The sequence below is a fragment of the Equus asinus genome, chromosome 20 (genome assembly GCF_041296235.1).
Source record: "Equus asinus isolate D_3611 breed Donkey chromosome 20, EquAss-T2T_v2, whole genome shotgun sequence".
Lineage (NCBI taxonomy): Eukaryota > Metazoa > Chordata > Mammalia > Perissodactyla > Equidae > Equus > Equus asinus.
The window spans coordinates 91,061,223-91,083,422 of record NC_091809.1 but is presented as its reverse complement, the minus strand read 5'-3'; the positions used below and the strand labels follow the sequence as shown (position 1 = coordinate 91,083,422).

Below are 22,200 nucleotides of genomic sequence, written 5' to 3'. Positions count from 1 at the left end.
AGCCATCTTGACCATTCCATCCCAGTCAAACACTGCATCCTCAGCCAACACCATATGGAGAGTAAGAATTCCTAAGTCAACTCACAAAATTGTGAAAATTAATAAAATGATTGCAGTTTTAAGTCACTAAGCTTTGGAGTGATTCGTTAGAAGCAACAGATAACCAAAACAGTAATTGTGCCAGGAGTATTTACTGAATGACAAAATTCCTAATTTGTATTTCCCTAAATAATCTTTGTTGTTGTTCTCATTTTGTACAACTCATTTTTCATGTAACTTCCTTACTTGTTTTTTTAAAATCACTTCCATGATTTTGTTATTTTCAAGTCACTTAGTTCTAATATGTAAGAAAGCTACTAATATTTTTGTTTTATATTTGGTCATCTTACAAAACTCTTAACAGATATAATAGTTTTGATAATGAGTCTCTTGCATTTTCTAAGTAGACAGTTATTTGAAAATAACGTTTTTTTCTCTTCTATTAAATTTCTCATTTGTTTCATTTATTTTTCATGGTTAAGTCTTTCAGGTCAATATTAAATAATTATGGTAATAAGTATTCTTTAATCCACTACAATCCATTAACTGGGAAAATAAATTACATTTACTGAAGTAAATTCCAGATTGATTAAAGTATTTTATTTAAATAATGAAATTAGAATAAAATCAGGAACTATGTTTCTTGGTTGGGGGATGGAAAAATTCTTATGTAAAATTAACAGGTATCAAGCAATGGGGGAAGATATCTGTAACATAACACCATAAATAATTTAAAAACCTCAGAGTACCTCATTTGCCTCAACTGTGGTCAATAGTGACAATTTACGTAAGATCTTAATATATTACTTAAAAACCTCCAAAGTTTTAATAAAGGACATAAAATAACCATTTACTGAATCACAAGTGACCAAAACAGATGAAATAATTTTTACCTTTCTCATAATCAACTATCTATCCTTTTTTTATTGGGTTCCTATATATGTGCAAAGGGCTGGAGATATAAAGATAAGGCAAAAAGAGACATGGTCCCTACCCTCAAGGAACATAAAGCCCAGTGTGGGAGACAAAGATTCACACACATACATGGGAAATACCATTGTGTTAAATGCTAAAAGGAGAAGAATATGGTGCTATGGGTGTACGTAACAGAAAAAACTAACTGAGTCAAGAAAGTCTTCCCTGGGGAAATGTGGACCTATTTGAGATCTGAAGGAAGACTAGGAGTCAACTAGGCAAAGAACAGGAGAAAGAGCATTTTATGTAAAGAAACAGCATGTACAGAGGTCCTGTGAGGGGAGAGGGCAAGCCACACTCAAAGGACAACTAGACTGTGCTTCCTATGGAACTGTCTTTTCTCTGCATTACCCCAGCACCTATCAGAGTGCTCAGGACACAGTAGATGCTAAACGTATTTGATACTGACTGACTGAAAGTAGATCAGTGTGGTTCAAGTGCAAAGACTAAGGGGAAGACGTAGTGTGAGACGATGGAGAAGCAGGTTGTCAAGTAAACAAAACTGAGATCAGTACAGTGATTTAAGCAAGTACATGACAAAATTTGATCTCTTTGATTGCAGCATGGCTCAAACACTGAAGTTGGGGAAAAAAAGATAGAGCCAAGTGGCATGCCAAGACCTTTTATGATGATAAATTAAGAGACTATGTTGAGGGGCTAGCTTGGTGGCGCAGTGGTTAAGTTTGCACATTCTGCTTCTCGGCTGCCCGGGGTTTGCCGGTTCAATCCCAGGTGCGGACATGGCACCGCTTGGCACGCCATGCTGTGGTAGGCGTCCCACATATAAAGTAGAGGAAGATGGGCATGGATGTTAGCTCAGGGCCAGTCTTCCTCAGCAAAAAGAGGAGGATTGCAGTAGTTAGCTCAGGGCTAATCTTCCTCAAAAAAAAAAAAAAAATAGCAAAGAGAAGATTTAAAAAAAAAAACACTATGGTGATAGTTCAGGTGAGAGATGATAATATAGGGACTAGGGTAGTAACACTGCAGATGGAGAGAAATGGGGACATGCAAGAGAGATTTAGGAAGTTAAAATAAAAACAAATTTAGACAGGTGAAGGAGAAGAAGTTGTGTCAAGGATAATACTTAAACTACACTTGCATAACTGGCTGGACGGCAGTTCACTCAGCTAGGGAACAATGAAAGAAGATGGGAAAGGAAAAGATCATGACTTTGGTTTTATGGAATTTAAGGCATCTTTAAGACATCCAAGAGAAATGTTATGTGCATATAAATTTTCAGTTCAGAGAAGAAGCCTGAGCTGGGATATAAATTTGTAATTCATCTGTTGATGCGTGATAAGTGAAGTTCTAACTGTGGATGTGACAACCTAGGGAAGAAAATACAGAGTCAGAGAAGACAAAATGAGATCAAATGCTGAAGAAACTCGGAAATTTATGAAATTTGGATAGCTAGAGAAAGATAAACCTGTAACAGAAATAGAATAGCCAGAAAGAAGAGGAAAACTGAAAGTATTACAAGAACCTAAGAGCATTTTAAGAATGAGGAACAGGTAACAGTGCCACTTGGTGGTGAGAAGGCAAGTGAGACAAGGAATGAAAAAATGTCCACTGGAGTTTGCTACAATAAAGTCATTAATGACCTTAGCGAGGACTGTTTCAGATGAATATTTGGGTTAAGGGCTAAATTCAAAGGGGTTGAGGACTAAAACATGAGGAAATGAGAAAAGTGAGTGTAAAATATCTTAAGTTTGGCTATAAAGAAGAGGTAAGAAAGAGTCATAGAAGAGGATGTGGGATTGAGAGAAAACTTTTAAAAATCAGTAAGGACTTGAAAATGTTAAAAAGCTAATGGGAAGATGGGGCAGAAATGGTGAAAACATAAGTGAAAGAGCAGGGAGAAAGGAGATCCAAAGGATAATTGATGCGCAGGATTTACCTCAGAAAGGAAGAAACAGAATAATCTGCCTATCAAATTAACAAAGATTTCAGGTAAACAATACCCAGTGTTTGCTAGGGTGATAATAATAAATAGAGAGATAATAATACTGTCATTACTAGTGAGAGTATGAATTGGTATAACCTTTCTGTAGACAATGTAGCATAATGTAACTAGACGGTTAAATATATTTATACCCTCCGATGGTGAAGTTCCTCTTCTAACAAGGTGTCCTATGGCAGTCATCAGATATACCTGAAAAATTGGCTGCAACCTAAATGTCCAACACTTGGTGGGGGGGATGGTTAAATATATGGATACATGTATGAGATGGAATGTTATATGTGAATCAGAAACCACATTTTCACAGACTATTTAGTAAAATAGGTAAATACGCATGATATCATATTAGGTGAGAAGAGTAAAATATATAATGACATATTCCTGATGACCCCGACTTTGGAAAAAAATCTTCACAAAGACACATCGTCACAAAGAAAGAAAATGGCTAAGAAAACAAACCACATGTTAATGCTGCACAGCTCTTGGTAGTGAGGTAATGGGGGGAGTTATATTCCTCTCCATACTTTTCTATACTTACTAACATTTATATTAAGCCCACAATAAATTATAATCCCTCACAAACAAAACGTTAATAGAGATTATGAGGAGGTAGGAAGTTGAAGTGCAAGTTAAGGAGTTCTATAGTAAAAGAAGGAAAAATGGAGGCTTACTGAAGCCTCTCCAGGATAAAGCAGGGTTTCTCTTTTCTTTAAAAGAAAGACTATCATTTAATATTATGTTGCTAATGTTTGTTTATACAGCACTTACCCCGTGCCAGGCACTGTTCTAAGTGTGTTACAAATTTCAACTCGTTCAACCCTAACAGTAAGGTGGAGGGAGACACTATTATTAACTGTCACAGAGGAGGAAACTAGCAGAGGGGCCAAGCAGCTTTAAGTGTCTGTACTCCTACTGACAGCACTATTTTGTCTATCCAGAGAAGAAAAAGAATGTGGGAATAAAAAGCAATGATGACTTTTTTTCTTCAAAGTTTAGGTGGTTCTGTTGTCACCTCCCCAATTATCAACTCGAAGCCTGGGTTATACATTGTGTGTTTAACAAACAGAAACTTCTTACAAATGCCTCACATCTGTCTGGCTCTTACCAAAAATGGTTGCTCTTGGGATTTCTCTCTCCATTATCCATCTTTTTTTCTTACTCTCCAACTTGGACATCTCAACAGGTTTGGAAAGTAGATGGTCTGTTCAGGGGGAAAATGAAAACAACAAGAACAAACAAACATGACACTTCAGACATTTTTATAGGGAAGAGCATTCCATCCCAACGTAGTAGTCTAAAGAGCTGTGGAAAGATAAAGCCAGAGACTACCACGGACCTGTGTATTTCTAACTACATCAGAAAGGACTTTCAAGCAGATACAGCAGGAAAATCTGCTATTGTGCCCAAAGGATATTAGGAAACCTGAACCCAAACCCAAGTGCCCTTAACCACTTAAGCAGTCCTACAGTTTTTAACAGTAGATGAAGAGACTACTAATGGGCAGATAGGTAAATACGTAGAAGCCACCTTTACGCAGTGAATTCAGGTTTCTATAGTTCTCCAGCATCACATCCCTGTACAGGTTCTTTACAGCAGGGTCCAGCTGCCCCCACTCTTCCTCGCTGAATTCCACAACCACATCTTTGAATGTCACTGGTTCCTAAAACATTAAGTTCCTTTTTATTCAAAAGTCACTCCCAAAAATATTACCAGAGGAGAAATGAATTTGGAAGGAATAGGGTAGGTGGTCAGAACATACAAGAAATTGATAGGACAATGTTTGGAGATCTAAGTGATGAAAATCAAGTTGTATTAGGGGCCTATCAACTTGGTACTCTGTGAGGGCTGCAAAAGGAAAAGGAAGTGCAGTCCTAACTCCAGATTAGCTTACATGTTGGTTGAAGAGAAAAATGGAATAATTGTGGAACAAAAAAATTAGAGTGGTACAAACAATTTACATAAAAGGAGTTCAGAACAGGAAGAGTTTAAAGTAGATTTGAGGGAAATCTGTAATCAAGATTTAGGCTGTGCTAATAGAAGAGGTAAGGCATTTTCTCTAATTGAGAGACGTGACCTGCTAACTCTTTATCATTCAGGTGTCACTGCCCAGTGCCACCCTGTCAGATAGGCCTTACCTAATTACCCCAAGTAGCCATCCTCCTAATCAGTTTCTACTGCACTGTTTCTTTCAATTCTTTGTTCTAATTATTACTATCTGCAATGATCTCATTTGTTTGTGTTTGCCTGCCTACCTCCAGTAGGAGGTAATTTCCACAAAGGCAGGGATTTTTCTGTTTACCATCATATTCCCAGCGCTGAGAAAGGTGTCTGGCAAATTAGGCACTGCATAAATATTTGTTATAAGGGCCCTCACACCATCAGTTGTTGCACTTCTCTCTCCAGCTTTCTCAACCTTGTCATTATTGGCACCCTCAGTCACAGTGAAATATCCAAGTCTCTTCCTTTCCTATCCTTCAGAGACAAATCTGTGTGAATAAGTTGTCTACATTCGTTTTGCCTACTTCCTCACATTCTTATCCTTCCCCAACCCTCTGCAACCTGGCTTCTAGTCCCATGAATGTTAGCATCTCCACAAATAGGTGAATAGAAGCTACTCAAGCTGAATTTTCTTGAACTTTTACAAGATTTCTCCTTGAAATATTCTCATCCTTTGCTTTCAGTGACATCATATTTTCCTGGACTTCCTTTTCCACTTTGGGTCTTTCATTCCAGCATCCTTTGAAGTTTCTTCTGCTCCTGCCTATTAAATGACAGTGCTCAGGATTCTGCCCTCAGCTCCTTTCACTTCTAATTCTAAGCAGTCTCTGGGTAGGCTCTATTTCTATAGCTTCAATTATCATCTACAATCTTGAGGGAACAGATGCTCAGAGAATATACAAAGATTAAATATTTCCAAAGAGTGTATCACCAACTAAAATAGGGCCAATGTCCTGTGGGAGAATAACAGTCCCATGTCCTTACATGGAACTATGTTTGGCAAAAGTTCAAAGACCAAAAAGGAAAAGACAAGTCATCTCAGTAAAGAGTGGAATCCTAATTCACCTGAGATTTGCCTGTTAGTGAGTCAGCTTCCAGCTTCTCCTTCTTGATGCTCCCCTTCTGGAACAGGACAGAATCCTTGCAAGGCATATCTGAGAAAGATGAAGGAAATGTGAGGGAGACAAGTTTTGGCCCTGGAGAAACTTTTAATGATTATAGTAGTAGTTTTAACATGATTTAGAATCATCATTAGAACTCTGAAAAAGTAATGTGAGGTTCTACCAGCAATCGGAATCTCCAAGAGTAGCGCGCAGATCTTATATTTTTAAAAAGCTCTAAAAGTGATTTGATATTCTACTAGGGGGCTGAGGTCTACTGGATCAGAGAGAAGAACGCCAAAGTAATATTTTGAGGCCTCATTTGTGGTTACAGCAGATTCCAAAGAAGAATTTTAAGGCTGTCAAAACTTAAGCCTAACTAAGGCTTGGCCATCATAGGCTGTAATTCTACTGGGAGCTAAAAACATTTAATTCAACCAGTCCCCTCCTCAAACATATTGTGGAGAATTCTACTCAAGGTTCTTCTCCTCTCGTTGCTCTGTGTATACTATACACAGCCTTAGGCAGTCTGGTCACCTTGAACTACTGACTCTTTCAGGACATAAAAATCTCAGTGGCAACCAATTCTCTTCTTCAGCTCTTTGGTGAGAAGTATCCCCAAGGGCCACTTTCCTAAAGTTTCTCCAAGATTCATGAGTTACACCAGTGATCCTTAAATGCCATACTATGGACCAATACTGGTCTATGGAGAAGTTTTCATTGATTTGAGGTGAAATAAGAAAAAACAGAAAGTAGAGGATATTTTATAAGACCATTTTGTAATTAAAAGCAAAATTTGAAAAAAAACCCCAAAATTTCTCAGCAACATACCATTTGAATGCTGCCAAAAGAGTACAGTCAGTTAACTTTATTCAGGCTTATAACACTTTCTGAGCCCTCAGTCTGCTCAGTCCACAATCCCTAGGTCAGTCAATACAACATTGTTTCTTCTTCTTGTCATTCTTGGAATTATACGAGATATCTTGAAAAGGTGCAAAATCATCCAGTCAACTATTCTCTTATTTATTGCTCTCACTGAATACTGTTTCCTTTCCGTAACCCTTCTTCCCTGCTGACCTCCTTCTTGAACCTTTACAATTGTGTTCTCTGAAACTCTCATTCCATTCCAAGAAAAATTCATAGACAGTCTCAAGCTGTTCATAGAATATTCCTTCTCCCTTATAAAGTGGACCTTGACCATGATCATCAAAGCCCCCTCTTTTCATCCTCCACTCCTATGGTCTTAGAAGTTGTTTTGATACACTCATACCTCCCGGAAGTTGTTTTGATACACTCATACCTCCCCATTCCTACTTCCTCATAAAGATTTTTCTATTCTCACACAAAAAATTTTTCTCAGAGGTTCATGCCATTCAGCTATGGCCTTCTTGATGTTGTAATATACTAAACTGTCACTCACTCATTTATTGAACACTATTTATTATTTACTGAGTATCTCTTATGTGGGAGGCACACAAATGCCTGCCCTCAGAGAGCCTATAGTCTATTGTGAATGACAGACATTAAATAATTGAACTAGGTCAATAAAATTTTGGTTACATGGCTCACATTGTTGTTTTCCACCCCAAATCCTGCCAATAATGTTACAATTTTTTTTTTCATGAGGAAGATTGGTCCTGAGCTAACAACTGTTGCCAATCTTCCTCTTTTTTGCTTGAGGAAAATTGTTGCTGAGCTAACATCTGTGCCTGTCTTCGTGTATTTCATCTGGGATGCTGCCACAGCATGGTTTGATGAGTGGTACTACAGTGGTGCCTGGATCTGAACCTGTGAACCCCAGGCAGCCAAAGCAGAGTGTGTGAACTTAACCACTACCCCACTGGGCCAGCCCCTACGATAAGTTACTTGTAACAATGGCAGAGATAACCTTTCCAACAACCCAGCCAGAAAACCCTTGACATCCTTATTTTTAATAACCATCAGGAATCAAGCTACTTCCTTTTTTGTACTTGGGTTCTTATTACTTAGAATTGTTCTAATAAATTATTGAATAAATCAATCCCTAACTACATTTTCCTATCCTTTCCATTTTCACTTTCTTACTCTTAGTTTATTCTCCAACTTTTATCAAAGTTCCACCCTAGTACATTGAATTTTTAATTTTCTTGAGTCTATCATCCCTCTTGTGAAGTCTCTTTCTTCTCTCTGCAGCTTAGATTTCAAGACAAATCACTTCCAGCACTCTTTTCAGAGTCTTCAAATTCCTTGTCCTTTAATCTAACACCCAATCTTAGTTTGATCCAATAATCTCTTATCAATTCTTTTTAAAAAGTGAGGTAAAATTCACATAAAATTCACCATATTAATCATTTTAAAGTATACAATTCAGTGGTTTTCAGCAAATTCACAATGTTGTGCAACCATCACCAGTACCTACTTTCAGAACATTTTCATTAGCCCAAAAAGTAACCCATATTCATAAAGGAGTCACTCCCCATTCCCCACCCTCCCATACTGTCTCTATAGATTTGAATACTCTGGGCATTTCATATAAATTCAGTCATGTGATATGTGACCTTTTGTGTCTGACTTCTTTAAATTAGCATAATGTTTCAGAGGTTCATTCACGTTGTAGCATGTATCAGTATTTCATTCATTTTAATGGCTGAGTAATATTCCACTGTATGGATATACCATTGTTTGTTTATCCACTCATTAGTTGATGAGCATATGGATTGTTTCTACTTTTTGGCTACTATGAATAATGCTGCTATGAACATTCATGTACAAGTTTTCATGTAAACATGTTTTCATTTCTCTTAGGTATACAGTAATTCCATGTTTAACTTTTTGAGAAACCACCAAACTATTTTCCATAGCAGTTGGACCATATTACATTCCCAAAAGCAATGTATAAGGGTTCGTTTCTCCACATCCTCACCAACACTTATTTTTTATTAGTATAGCCACCCTAATGGATGTCAAGTGTTATCTCATTGTGGGTTTGACATTAAATTCCCTAATGACTAATGATGCTGAATAATTATTTCCATGCTTGTTGGCCATTTGTATATCTTCTTTGGAGAAATACTTGTTCAAGTCACTTGCCCATTTTAAAAATTGTGATGTCTTTTTGTTGTTGAATTGTAAGAGTTCTTTATATTTTTCCCATACTAGACCTTTATCAGATGTGATTTTCAAATATTTTCTCTCATTCTGCAGGTTTCCTTCTCACTTTCTTATAGTATCCTTTGATGCACAAAAGTTTTAATTTTCATGGTTTTTCTTTTGTTGCTTGTATTTTTGGTGGCATATCTAAGCATCAATCACCAAATTCAAAGTGATTAAGACTTACTCCTCTGTTTCTTCTATGAATTTTATAGTTTTAGTTCTTACATTTGTTGATCCATTTTGAGTTAATTTTTGTATACAGTATGAAGTCCTAATTCAATATTTTGCCTGTGGATATCAAGTTGTTCCAGCACCATTTATTGAAAAATTATTTTTCCATTTAATGGTCTTCGCAGTTGTTGAAAATCAATTGACCACTGGCCTATGAGTTTATTTCTGAACTCTCAGTTCTATTCCATTAGTCTATATGCCTATCCTATTCTGGTACCACATGGCTTTATTGTAGTTTTGTAGGAAGTTTTAAAATTGGGAAGTATGCATCGTCAAACTTTGTTCTTCTTTATCAAGGCTGTTTTGGCTATTTAGGGTCCTTTGTAATTCCAAATGAATTTCAGGATCAGCCTGTCCATTTCTGCAAAAAATGTAGCTGGAATTTTTATATGAATTGCATTTGAATCTGTAGATTGCTTTGGGGAGTATTATCATCTTAACAATATTGTCTTTCAATCTATGAATGAGGTATGTTTCCATTTAAGTCTTCTTTAATGTCTTTCAACGTTTTGTAGTTTTCAGTGGTCAAGTCTTACACCTCCCTAAATTTATAGTTAAGTATTTTATTCTTTTTAATGCTGTTATAAATGAAATTGTTTTAATTTCTTTTTAGGACTGACCATCGCTAGTATATAGAAATGCAATTGACTTTTGTATGTTGATCTTGCATCCTGAAATTTTGTTAAATTTGTTGATCACGTCTAACGGTGTTTTACTGGATTCTTTAGACATTTTCTCTATATGACTAGATCATCTGCCAGTCGAGACAGTTTTACTTCTTCCTTTCCAGTTAGGATGCCTTTCTTTCTTTCCCTTGTCTAGTCGCAATGGCTAGAACCTCCAGCATGATGCTAAAAAGTAGTAGTGAGAGTGGGCGTCCTTGGTTTGTTCCTGATCCTAAGGGCAAAGTTTTCAGTCTTTCACCATTAAGTATAATGTTTGCTGTAGGTTTTTCATAGATGCGCTTTTTCAGGTTGAGGATATTCCCTTTTATTCCTAGTTTGAGTGTTTTTATCATGAAAAGGCATTAGATTTTGTCAAATGTTTTTTCTGCATCAATTGAGATGATAATGTGATTTTTCCCTTCACTCTATTAGTATGGTGTATAACATTGATTCTCCTATGTTGAATCATCCTTGTATTCCTGGGATAAATCCCACATGGTCATGGTGTATAATCCTCTTAATATGCTGCTAGATTTGGTTTGCTAGTTTTCTTTTTTTATGATGTCTCTGTCTGGCTTTGGCATCAGGGTACAACTCACATCATTGAATAAGTTAAAGTGTTCCCTCCTTCTATTTTTTGGGAAGAGTTTGAAAAAGATTGATGTTAATTCATCTTTAAAATGTTTGGTAGAATTCACCAGTGAAGCCATCTAACCTTGGGTCTTCTCTGTTGAAATTTCTTAAGTTACTGATTCAATCTCTTTAGTTGTTACAGATGAGTTCAGATTTTCTATTTCTTCTTGAGTCAGTTTTGATAGTTTGTGTTTTCAGAATTTTTCTATTTCATCTAAGTTATTTAATTTGTTAGCATATAATTGTTCACAGTATTCTCTTATAATCTTTTTGATTTATGCAAGGTCAGTAGTAATGTCCCCTACTTTTATTCCTGATTTTAGTAAATTGAGTCTTCTTTTTCTCTTGGTCAGTGTAGCTAAACTTTTATCAATTTTGTTGATCTTTTCAAATGTCCCACACTTCTAGTTTCACAGGTTTTCTCTACTTTTCTATTCTCTATTTCATTTATGTCTGCCTAATCTTTATTATTTTCTTCCTTTTACTCACTTTGTGTTTAGTTTGCTGTTCTTTTAGTTCTTTAAGGTGCATAGTTAAGTTATTCGAGGTTTTTCTTTTTCAGTGGTGGCATTTACAACTATACACTTCTCAGCACTGCTTTCACTGCATCCCATAAGTTTTGGTATGTTGTGTTATTGTTTTCTTCCCTCTCGAAATATTTTCTAATTTCCCATTTTATTTCTTCTTTGACTCTTTGGTTGTTGAAGAGTTGTTTAATTTCTATGTATTTGTGAATTTTCCAGATTTCCTTCATTTATTGACTTCTAATTTCTTCTTGGTGGTTGGAAAGATACTTTGTATGATTTAAATGTTTAAATTTATTGTGGCTTGTTTTTGGCCTAACATTTGACTTATCCTGGAGGATATTCCATGTGCACTTGAGAAGAATGAATTCATTAAGTCTAGTTAAAGTGTTCTTCAAGTCTTCTATTTCTTTTTTTATCTTTTGTCTAGTCATTCTATCTATTAATGAAAGTGGGATGCTGAAGTCTCCAGCTATTATTCTTGATCTATCTCTCCCTTCATTTCTGTCAGTTTTTGCTTCATATACTTTGGAGCCTGATTGTTGTAGTTCTTGCTCATGTAGTGACTTTTTTGAACTAATTCATACAGTCTATATTCTTTGTTGTGTGTGCCCACTTAAGTCTGTTCCCTTAGCTTAGTGTTCAGCTGGTGATTCCACAAAGATCTCCTTAAATGCCTGGAACCAGAAAAACAGTAACAAAAACACTTCCCAGTCTTTGAAGATGGGATGCATGTGTCAGGCCATGCCTTCAACACTCAGTCTAACAGTTTTCAACTCTACCTTAGGCTTCAATTCCTGCTTGTGCAGAGCCTGAAGATCAGTCAGAGGTGAGACTCAGGGAATTCTCAGTTCTTTCTGCACATGTGTCCAGCCGTCTAGATCTCTAGGAATACATAGGAGATTTCCAAATCCTTATTCTCCAAAGCATCTCACAGCCCAGCCTTTCCTCCCAATCTTTTTGATTAGTCTATGTTTGCCCCAACTGTTTATTCACTGTCCCAGGTGGCAGCAGCTAATACATTTTCCATTAAATATTTGTGACAAATGCCCTCCCAAGTAGCCACCTCAGCCCTGGGAGAGTTCTGAGTTATGTAAAATAAGGACAAACCCTTTGACTGGGTTCTTCAGGGAACCATGACAAGTTAAAAGAAATTGTGTCTTTCTCAGTCTTGTATTATGCAGCAACCTCTCATTTTCTTTCCAACTAAACTTGCCAAGAACAGTCTATAATCATGATCACATTCCCTCTTCATACTTCGGATTTTTTTTGACCCATGTGATGGCCAGAATAACAGCACCCAGAGATGTCCATTCCCTAATCTTTAGATACAAAAGAGATAATATTAAAGTTAAAGGACTTTGAGATGAAGAAATCATCCTGGATTTTCTGGGTGGTCCCAATCTAATCACAAAAATCCTGAAAAGCAGAGAAACTATCCCAGCTGTGGTCAGTAAGAGAGAGAGAGAGCACGCAGTGTGACAACAGAATGGAAGGTCAGAGATGACAGTGTGAACAGGACTTGGCTCACCACTGCCAGCTTTGAAGATGGGAGAAGGAAACCATGAGGGCCAGAAAGGAATGCAGTCCTACTCATGCCTTGATTTTGGCCCAGGGAGACCCACATTGCACCACTGATCTACAGACCTGTAGGATAATACATTCATATTGTTATAAGCCACCAAGTTTATGGTAATTTGTTATGGCAGTAATAGAAAACTAACACAACTTACTATAAATAAGCACCCCCACAACATCTCTGAAATTTCTCTAAAACTTGACAATTACTTTATAATCAACAATTTCAATAAATTATTTAATACTCATCATAACAGGACTTTTTTGTTGCACCATTGTTGAACTCCCTTCTTGAAGATTTCTTTTTAGCTCACAACATCAATCTTTCCTGGTTCTCTGACTTTCTGGATTACTCCTTTCTAGCCTGCTTACCTGGGTTTTCTTCTTTTGCTCAGTACCTCATTTTATTTATTTTTTAAATAAGTATAACCACAATACCATTATCATCACTGTCCCCAAGCAATAATGCCTAGTCAAATATCTAGTCAATTGCCTCATGTCTTATAAGGTCCAGAGAGTCACATGATTGGTTATACATCTTTTATGTTTCTTTTAACCTCTAAATCCCTCTTCCATACCCCCTTCTCTACTCCCTTAGAATTATTTTGTTTTAAAAACTGGATTATCTCATAGTTCAGATTTTACTAATGGCATTCCCATGGTATAGTTTAACATGTTTCTCTATCCTCTGTGTTTTCTGTAACTGATAGGTAGATCTATACCAGCTCTTAAATATTGATGCTCCCTAAGGATTTGTATTTCTCCTACTTCTGTTCATACCCGTAAGTTTCCAAATCTTCTCTTACTTGATTTTAGCCCAGGGAAACCCACAATGGACCACTGACCCACAGACTTGTAGAATGATATATTCATATTTTTAAGCCACCAAGTTTACGGTAATCTGTTAAAGCAGTAATAGAGACTGCTATACTTCTGAATACTAAAGCCATATTGTTAACCATATATTAGTTTATTCATTGTTAAGTGACCCACAGAGATCTCAAATTCAACATGCCACATCATTAATATATTAATCCACCCTCCAACAAAATCTGCTACTTATGCTCCTTTCATGCCAGCCAGAACGTATGCATTTACATCAAATTTTATCCCATTCACACCTAATATGTAGACAATAAATCCTTTTTACTGTTTTCCCAATGCTCCCCCATTCACTAACACCTAATCTATTACAATAGTCTCCTAACTGGTTTTTCTATTTACAGAGCCCTCAGGTCTATCCTTTACACAACAAGTTGATAAACTTTTTCTGTAAAATTCCAGCTGTAACTATCTTAATTATTTTATATAAATAGATTTATATAATATATATAAATTTACTAAATATTTTAGGCTTTGCAGGCAATACAGTCTCTGCTATAACTAATCAATTCTGGTCATAGCATGAAAGAAACTGCAGATAAAATGTAAATGAATGAGCGTGGCTGTTTCCCAATAAAACTTTATTTCGAAAAATATCTGTGGGTCATAGTTTGCTGACTCCTGCTCTACACTGATAACAACATGATACTTTTAAATGGCAAATCAAATTGTTTTTCTCCCCTCCTCAATCTGTGAGATCTCATTCTGTATTTCTATTGCCTACAGAATAAGTCCAGGCTTCTTAATATTGTAGTTCTTCATGATCTGGCCCTTGACACCATCGAATTTCAGAAAAAGATAATTTCTCTTTATACGAGAAGGGTCAACTATTCTACTTCCAATTTTCTATACTCTCACCTTCGTCTTTAAGCATTTCAATCACATCCTCTATAAGAGTCGCCACGTCTTTGCTGTTCTTTGGATGTTGTAAGTTCACCCAAGTCCTGACCTCTTCAGGGAGAATTGTCAGGAACTGCTCCAGCACCAACAGCTCTAAGATCTGCTTCTTTGTATGAATCTCTGGTCTTAGCCACTGAAGACCTAGCTCCCATAGTTGGCTCAAGGCTTCATGTGGCCCAGACACCTCAAAATACTGGAAATGCCTGAACTTTCGACGAGAGGCTTCAGAGTCATATGTCTCCATGACTGGGGTGGTTTCCTGCTGCCAAGACAAATCTGATCTCAGGATCTCACTTTGTTCATGAGGAGCCAGGTTTTGAGGTTTTGAGATAGCCATCAACTTGTCCAGAGGCTGCATCTTCCTAGATAGAACTCCCACTGTAGTTTGAATTTGTCTTATCAAAGGGTTCCAATAATTCTCAGGCTTGGGCTAAGCACTTGTGCACTATATATAAACAGTGTGATCTCAGTAAGAGAAAAGTTCTAGGAGCTTCAGACACAAGGCCAATGTTCAGGTACCTGAGAGACTGAAAAAAGACACAAATATGACCTACAGATAATGAACATGTATTAGCATGGTGTTGATAAAATAGTACAAATAATATTCTTAAAATTACTGAAGAAAACTAAATATGAATTCTCCTTCCATTCTTGTTTTCCTTCTATAGAAGAGGAAAGCATGCTGTCTCTATCCCCCAAGCAACTCTCAAAAAGACAGAAAAACAAACACAGATATCTCAAAAAAAGGGGTAAATGAAATAGTCTTTTCATTAAAACAAACCTCACAATTTAATTGCAATTAGATTACTCCTATATCAGGTAACAACTCATCTTTGCTTTAAAACTAAGTGAATATCCTGCAGACAGTATATTCAGGTTATTAAGGCTTCAATCTAGATGTGCCTAAAAATTCTCATTAAAATAGCAATAAAGTTATATAAAATGAGTAAAACTGTCAATAGTACTAGAAATTAATGTAAGAGATTTTAAAAATATGAGAATAAATATCCATGAGCCATTCCCCTGTTACGGATAAGTGAAAAAGTGCCTTCCAAGACTATAATAATTGAAAGTTCTCTTTTGTTAGAAGCCACTGTGGGTCAGTCTGCAATGCTCACAGGGAGGCCTTGGGCTCAACTAAACATCTAGATTCACAGGGCTGCCATAGGTCATATTTGGCGCCAGATTACTCAGAGGGTTATTGGACAGAAAACACAGCTTGCTAGCAGAAGAGTGAGCAACTGGCATTTTTTTTTCAGTAGGAATCCTCACAGAGGATAGCACAAGTGCAAGGAGATGAGAACCACATAGGCTGAGCAGAACGCATTTGACTGAAAAGCCTTCCCACAGGAGCCAATACCTAACACTTTATGAGCACAGCTTTCAGGGTTCCCACCGAGCTTTGCCCAATTATGAGCCATTACATTCAGGGAATTCAGATACAACTTTCTATCTGATTCACCGTTCTCCCAGTCCAGATGCAAGTTACCATTCAGGGGTAATTTTTATTATAAGACTCTAGGCAAGTGGTTCTCAGGGCAATTTTGCCACCAGGGGAAATCTGGCAATGCTTAGAGATAGTTTTGGTTGTCACAAGCGGAAGTAGTTACTGGCATCTAGACAATGGAGGCCAGAGATGCTGCTAAACATCCTACATTGCACAGGGTAGCCCCTCGTAACAAAGAATTACGCAGCCCCAAATGTCCATAATTCTGAGGTTAAGAAGTCCTGCTATAGGCAATATATAGTGACTAAGAGTACATACTTTGGAGTCATACTGACATAAGGTTAAATCTCAGCTGTACTAGTTACTACCTGTATCAACCTGAGAAAATTATTTCACCAAGCTTCAGTTTTCTCAACTGTGAAGTGGATATAACAATATCTATCTGATTGAATTATAGACACTAAAAGAACACTCATCTCACTTCTTGGTAGATTATCATATACACACATGTATGTCTGTTAGCGGATCTTACAGACTAGCCAAAAGTTTGTGCACAAAAGTATTTCCAGACTTATCTATTGGCAATGTCCACTTGAATAGATCTTTAAACATTCAAATAAGGATTATTAAACAGAGTAGGGGAAGGATATATGGAAGCCTATGAAAAGATAGTGTAGCAGAAGGAAAATGCACAATGCTCAAAAGAGTTCGGGCAAGAGAACATTTTAGAATATGACTTTCTGTTAAAAAAAAAAAGTTGGTAATGAGCAAAACCTGTAAGACTAAAGGCAAAAGAAAACATACTCTAGTTGATAAAGTTATTTTCCATGGAAGTATAGATTAACAATTCTGATACTGCTACTATGTCTGCTGGGATTGAATACGTAAATGGTTTGCAGCTACTGAGAGCCTCGTTTCTCAATGTTTGAGTAGGGGTTTAAATGTAACCAGAGGAAGGAGGCCAGAATGACCCATGCAGTACTGAATTAGAGTTAGAGATATCAATATGAACTTGCGTTTAGCTTAATATAGGTAAAGCTGGTTACATATAGAAATATTTATAGATATGTGTATATACAGAGGTTAGCATACACACACATATTTCCTTACTGTCAGCTGCGTGGGCTTGGCAGCAGGGCCACCCCAAAAGCAATGAGAACACCTAGCTCCCAGATCTTGGTTTCTAAAACCATTCTCCAATAAAAGGAACCAGGGCTTCACGGAGAAATGGCTGATTCTAGAAGTGGGGCAGGATATACGTATGAGCCCAGAGCATCTTGAAGTGCCATAAAATAAAGAAGTGCTCAAAAACACATTTACTGGGGTATGTCAAAGGCACACAGGAGCCAAGTGAAAGAGCTCTCAATGGCTAAGGCTGGAACAATGTGAGCAACAGAATAAAGTAATACAGGTATACCTCAGAGCTATTGCAGGGTTGGGTCCAGACCACGGCAATAAAGCAAATATTGAATAAAGCAAGTCACAAGAACTTTTTGGTTTCCCAGTGCATATAAAAGTTTCGTTTACACTATACTGTAGTCTGTTAAATATACAATAGCATTATGTCTAAAAAAACAATGTACGTATCTTAATTAAAAAATACTTTATTGCTAAAAAGTGCTAACCATCATCTGAGCCTTCAGTGAGTAGTAATCTTTTTGCTGATAGAGGGTCTTGTAAAAAACGCAGTATCTATGAAGTGCAATAAAAGGAGGTATGCCTGTACTAGCTTATAACCCAAATTATAAAATAAATACTCATAAGCCATACTGATATACGACTGAATCAATCAATAAATAAATAAATTGGGGAGAATGGACAAATTTCCAACGTAGAAGAATTCCAAATAATTTACGTAGATACTAAGCGTTCAGGAGGTGGAGCATAACTCTCTACCCCTTGAGTGTGGGCTCTGCATAATTTCCTTCCAAAGAGCACAGTATGGGAAGGGGGAAAAAGAGTAAACTTACAGTGGAGAAACCTGACAAAGACTGCCTCAAGCAGGTGATAAAGGTTACCATCAAGAGTGGTAAGTCATGTTGATAGTATTTACCCTTGAGAAGATGTGGTGGAAATAGTACTTTATCTCTGTGATCTTCCTCCCCTAAACCCATAACCCCTGTCTAATCATGAGAAAAACATAGGTCAAATTCTAATAAATGGGCTTCCTATAAATACCTGATGAGTACTCCCTAAAACCATAATGGTCACTAAAAACAAGTCTGAGAAACTGTCACAGCCATGAGGAGCCTAAGGATATAAGACAACTAAATGTAATCTGGCATCTATTTTTCTGTAAATCTAAAATTGTCCTAAAATAATTTTATTTAAAAAAATTAGAAGACACTTGCCTGATGTCTGCAAATTCAAAGGGATGCATGGTAACTTTACAAAACGGACCTAGGGAGTCATTTGGTAAAACAGGATGAGATGAAGGTAAATACCAAATAGATTAGCAGACTTAAAATCTTGATTCAAAGCAGTAAAGAGCAGAAGGGGCACTTCATTGAACCAGTGATATGATAGACAAACCTAAAAGACTCTTCCAAAATGTGGAGGTAAAAGGAGAACAAAATTTTATAGTGAAAAATTAAAATCATGGAAATGTTTTTTCAAAGCCAAGTGATCCACACACATGGCAAAAGGAAAAAGAATGAAATAGTATGGTAACTTTCAGGATGGAAATCAAGTCTTCCACCCTACTCTCTTTTCTATACCCAGATTTACTCCACAGAGGTGATTTTTGAAAACTGTTGAAAATTTCTGGAATTTTTTTTGGAGTTATAGGAGATTTCCTTCACTTGACTTTGATTAAAAACAAAACATTTCTACCAGGCATATTTTAAACTTAAGAACTCCTTCTTGTTCACTTATGGTTCTTTTGCCATAGCATTGTGCTTGTTTGGTTGTAGCAATATCATTTCAGATTTCTCTGATGATGCTGAGTTTTCTGTTTCCTAGATTTCCTTTTACTCTGTGGTCGGGGTTTCTATTTATCTTGGTTTATCTGGTGTTCCTTAGTTTTCTGCTCATATTTAAGAATCAAGTGTTAGGCTGATTATTCCAGACAGTCATATGAATTTCTACTTCTGCTGTATCACTAGACTAGTCTTCTAATGGGTGTCTACCTTGCATGGGAGATCTTACTAAAAGCCATGTGTATATGGGTAAGACATGAAGATGGGCAGGCTTTGATACAGGGTGAGTAGGAGAGCTGGCTGTCAGGCTGGGGACCCCTCACATAACAGGGTGAAAAGGTTTTACTTTGAAATGTCAACACCCACACTAAAAGCCTTAGTTCTCCTCAAATGGTTTACTCAATCTATTTAGGGTAGTAGTTTTTGTGGGAGGAAGGCACTGGAGCTAAACTGCTCCTCTACATAGGTAGGGAGTGGGTGGGGGGTTGGAGAGATGACTGGAATAGATGTTTCACATGTAATCCTTTGCTTGATTCCTATGTTCTATTTGATTCTCACTCCCACACTCTGTCGAACTGCTTAAGATTCACATGGGCAGATGGGTTTCCACTTCCACTGTGGTCACCTCCTAGCATGTTCTAAGTTGCAGCTTTTTCTACACTATTTCTTTAAAATCACGTGTCTCTCCCCTTTCCATCTTGTAGAAATGTACTGACATCATTTATACACTCAGTAGGACCCCCATTACATGTCTGCCTGACACAGGGCAAAGTAGATGGACAAAGGGAAGATTCTGAGATCCAAAACTTCAGGAAAGTACAGGTTCATTTAAAAAAAAAAAAAAAAAGTGCTGAAGACACATCACTGAGTGTCAGCAAAAGACTGAACTATGGGCTCAGATACTCTAAAAATTAACATAAAAGGGGAAAGAAGGAAAAATCTCACAGACCCTATGTTAAAAACAAAACAAAACCAAGGAAGCATAAAAATTAAAAAAGAAAATGTAGAAATAATAACAAGGATAGCCACTGTAACAATAAATGTACTGGGTAAAAATTTAAACTCAACTATATAAAAACTCAAGAGACATTCAAAACAAAAGAACTCCAGAGTTGAAAGTAAAGGGATAATTAAAAAAAGATAACCAGCAAATATAAACAACAATAAAATATGCAGGGATATACTGAATTAAAATTTATACTGAATTAAAAGCACAAATGCATTAAGTTAGACAAAGAGGAAACTTTAAATTATTGAAGGTACAACTCATTATGAAATATGACTTATTAAATATACCAAATAACATGGTTGAAATATATTTATAGCAAAACTCTCAGAAAACAAGATACAAAATTAACAATGATATAACAGAAATGTGAGACTAAGGCAACTTTCTCAGTCTTTCACAGAAAAGATAAACGAAAATTAAGTAATAAAATAGTAGATATGAATAATATCCTTAAGCCACTAAGTAAAACCAGATAGAATAATATATAAGAAGGCTTACAAAAGCTATTTATTAGGCTACCAAAAACCTCAGTAAACAAAAAGTAAATATGGTGGTATAGACCACATTTATAACCAGAATGAAAACCAGAAATTAAGAACAGAGAAAAAAGTCTCAAACACTCTGAAATTTAAATTTTTTTCTAAAAAACAACTCTTACATAAAAAAGATAAAAGTACAATTGTAAAATATCTAAAAATTAAATACAATAAAAACATCGCACATCAAAATTTACAGAGCACAGCTACATTAAACAAGAATGACATAAATTAAACATTCAACACAGAAAGTGAGAAAAAAGCAACAAAATATACTAGGGATTTATAGGTCAAAACTTAAGTTAATAAATTACTGAGTATAAATAATCATACAGCTGGGAGGACAGGTAGACATGTTCAGGACGACACGCTTGCATTTAAGATTTCAAAGGAGGAACTGTTTGCACCATATAAAGTCCGAGAGGTCCGTGACGCGAGTAGCTAAATTGATCTGCAAGTGATGAATACTGGAATAAATAAAGTCAAGAAAAGTTTAATTTAAACTGTAACAACCGAAAAGACGCCTTCGAGGACGATGGTGGGACTCAGGATGAAGAGTTAAAATGCTGAGCCAGCGTCACAGGAAGGGGCGGGATTAGGAACGTGCAGGTGACTGGAGCATTAGATTAACCAGGTGACACAAATTCGAAGGATTTTACAGCGTCAAGGAACGTGAACAGGTGCTAATTATGGGAAAAGGGTAGTACCCATCTGTGAATACGGTTGCTTTCAACCAAATAGGTCATAGGTAGGGCAGCAGCTTGAGGTAAGGAGAGCCTTTGGAGACTAGCTCAGAAAGAGGAGCAGAAAGCAGTTTGCAAATAACTATCTGAAATAAGAACCACGCCTGGAGGTTTTAATGTTTTGGAGAGTGGCCAGGAATGATTGGGAAAGCAAGGCAAGTTAGAATTAACTTTTTTAGATTTTGTTTTCCAGTTGATTGATTCAGTCGCACCTGGTATTTCCATGAACAATCAACACCAGTCATTCCAAAACCAGCTCATCATGATCTACTTACCAGGTTCAGCGCGTGGAGATTGCTCCCGTTACAGAAAGGAAGAAGGGACAGCAGCGAAGTTAAATTCCTGGTTTACTAGGACTGGATCTAGGACCCAGCCGCCCTGTATCCCACTCCTAACCCCCTTCTCCCTGCTCTCTTACGCACTAACTTCCTGCCGCAGCCCTCGCCTCCATCCCTCCGTCAGCTCGCGCCCTCCTCCAGCTTTCCCCGCAGACACTGCCGAGCGCAGCGCTGGAATCCGGGTAACTGCAAACAAGCCGAGGAGAAGGGCGTATTCCGCGCGGACGCCCTCAAGCGGGATTCCCTATTCCACGCGCCCGCGTCCTCACCGCCCGCCTGACGCGGGTGATACCTGCCAGCATGGCTCCGTTCAGCCACGCCCAGGCGCCAGTTCAGAGACTAGGCGCGGAAATCGCCATCCTGGCCGGTGAAGGGAGCTGGCGCTGGTAATCACGCCAGAACTAAGAAACCCTCGCCACACCCGGCCCTGAACTGCTGCCGCTATCTCTGTCCCTCACAAGCCAAGGCACCTTCGAAGCACTCGCGCGCAGGCGCGCCAGCAATGAAAGAAGCCCCCAAAAGCCCCCGCGGCGGAGTCTGTCAAGCAGACCCGTGCTGCTTTGCCAAGTCCCGCCCCTTTCCCCAGGCCCCG

The 22,200-nt window shown here is 37.4% G+C and overlaps 1 protein-coding gene across 6 annotated transcripts in view; it reads right to left on the bottom strand.

The window, feature by feature from the left end:
- ZNF215 (zinc finger protein 215) overlaps positions 1 to 22,186 on the bottom strand; it is a 41,857-nt gene extending 19,671 nt beyond the window's left edge. The window contains exons 1-6 of one of the 6 annotated variants that reach the window (XM_070490956.1): positions 21,546 to 22,186; positions 14,576 to 15,144; positions 12,040 to 12,142; positions 6,038 to 6,126; positions 4,502 to 4,634; positions 4,080 to 4,175 (exon numbers count right to left, since the gene is read on the bottom strand). In XM_070490956.1, the coding sequence (XP_070347057.1) occupies positions 4,080 to 4,175; positions 4,502 to 4,634; positions 6,038 to 6,124 (316 nt within the window). In that variant the 5' untranslated portion in view covers positions 6,125 to 6,126; positions 12,040 to 12,142; positions 14,576 to 15,144; positions 21,546 to 22,186. The remainder of the gene's footprint in view (positions 1 to 4,079; positions 4,176 to 4,501; positions 4,635 to 6,037; positions 6,127 to 12,039; positions 12,143 to 14,575; positions 15,145 to 21,545) is intronic. The other 5 variants (XM_044751958.2, XM_070490958.1, XM_044751961.2 and 2 more) reach the window with 5 other exon arrangements.
- Positions 22,187 to 22,200: the final 14 nt, after the last annotated feature.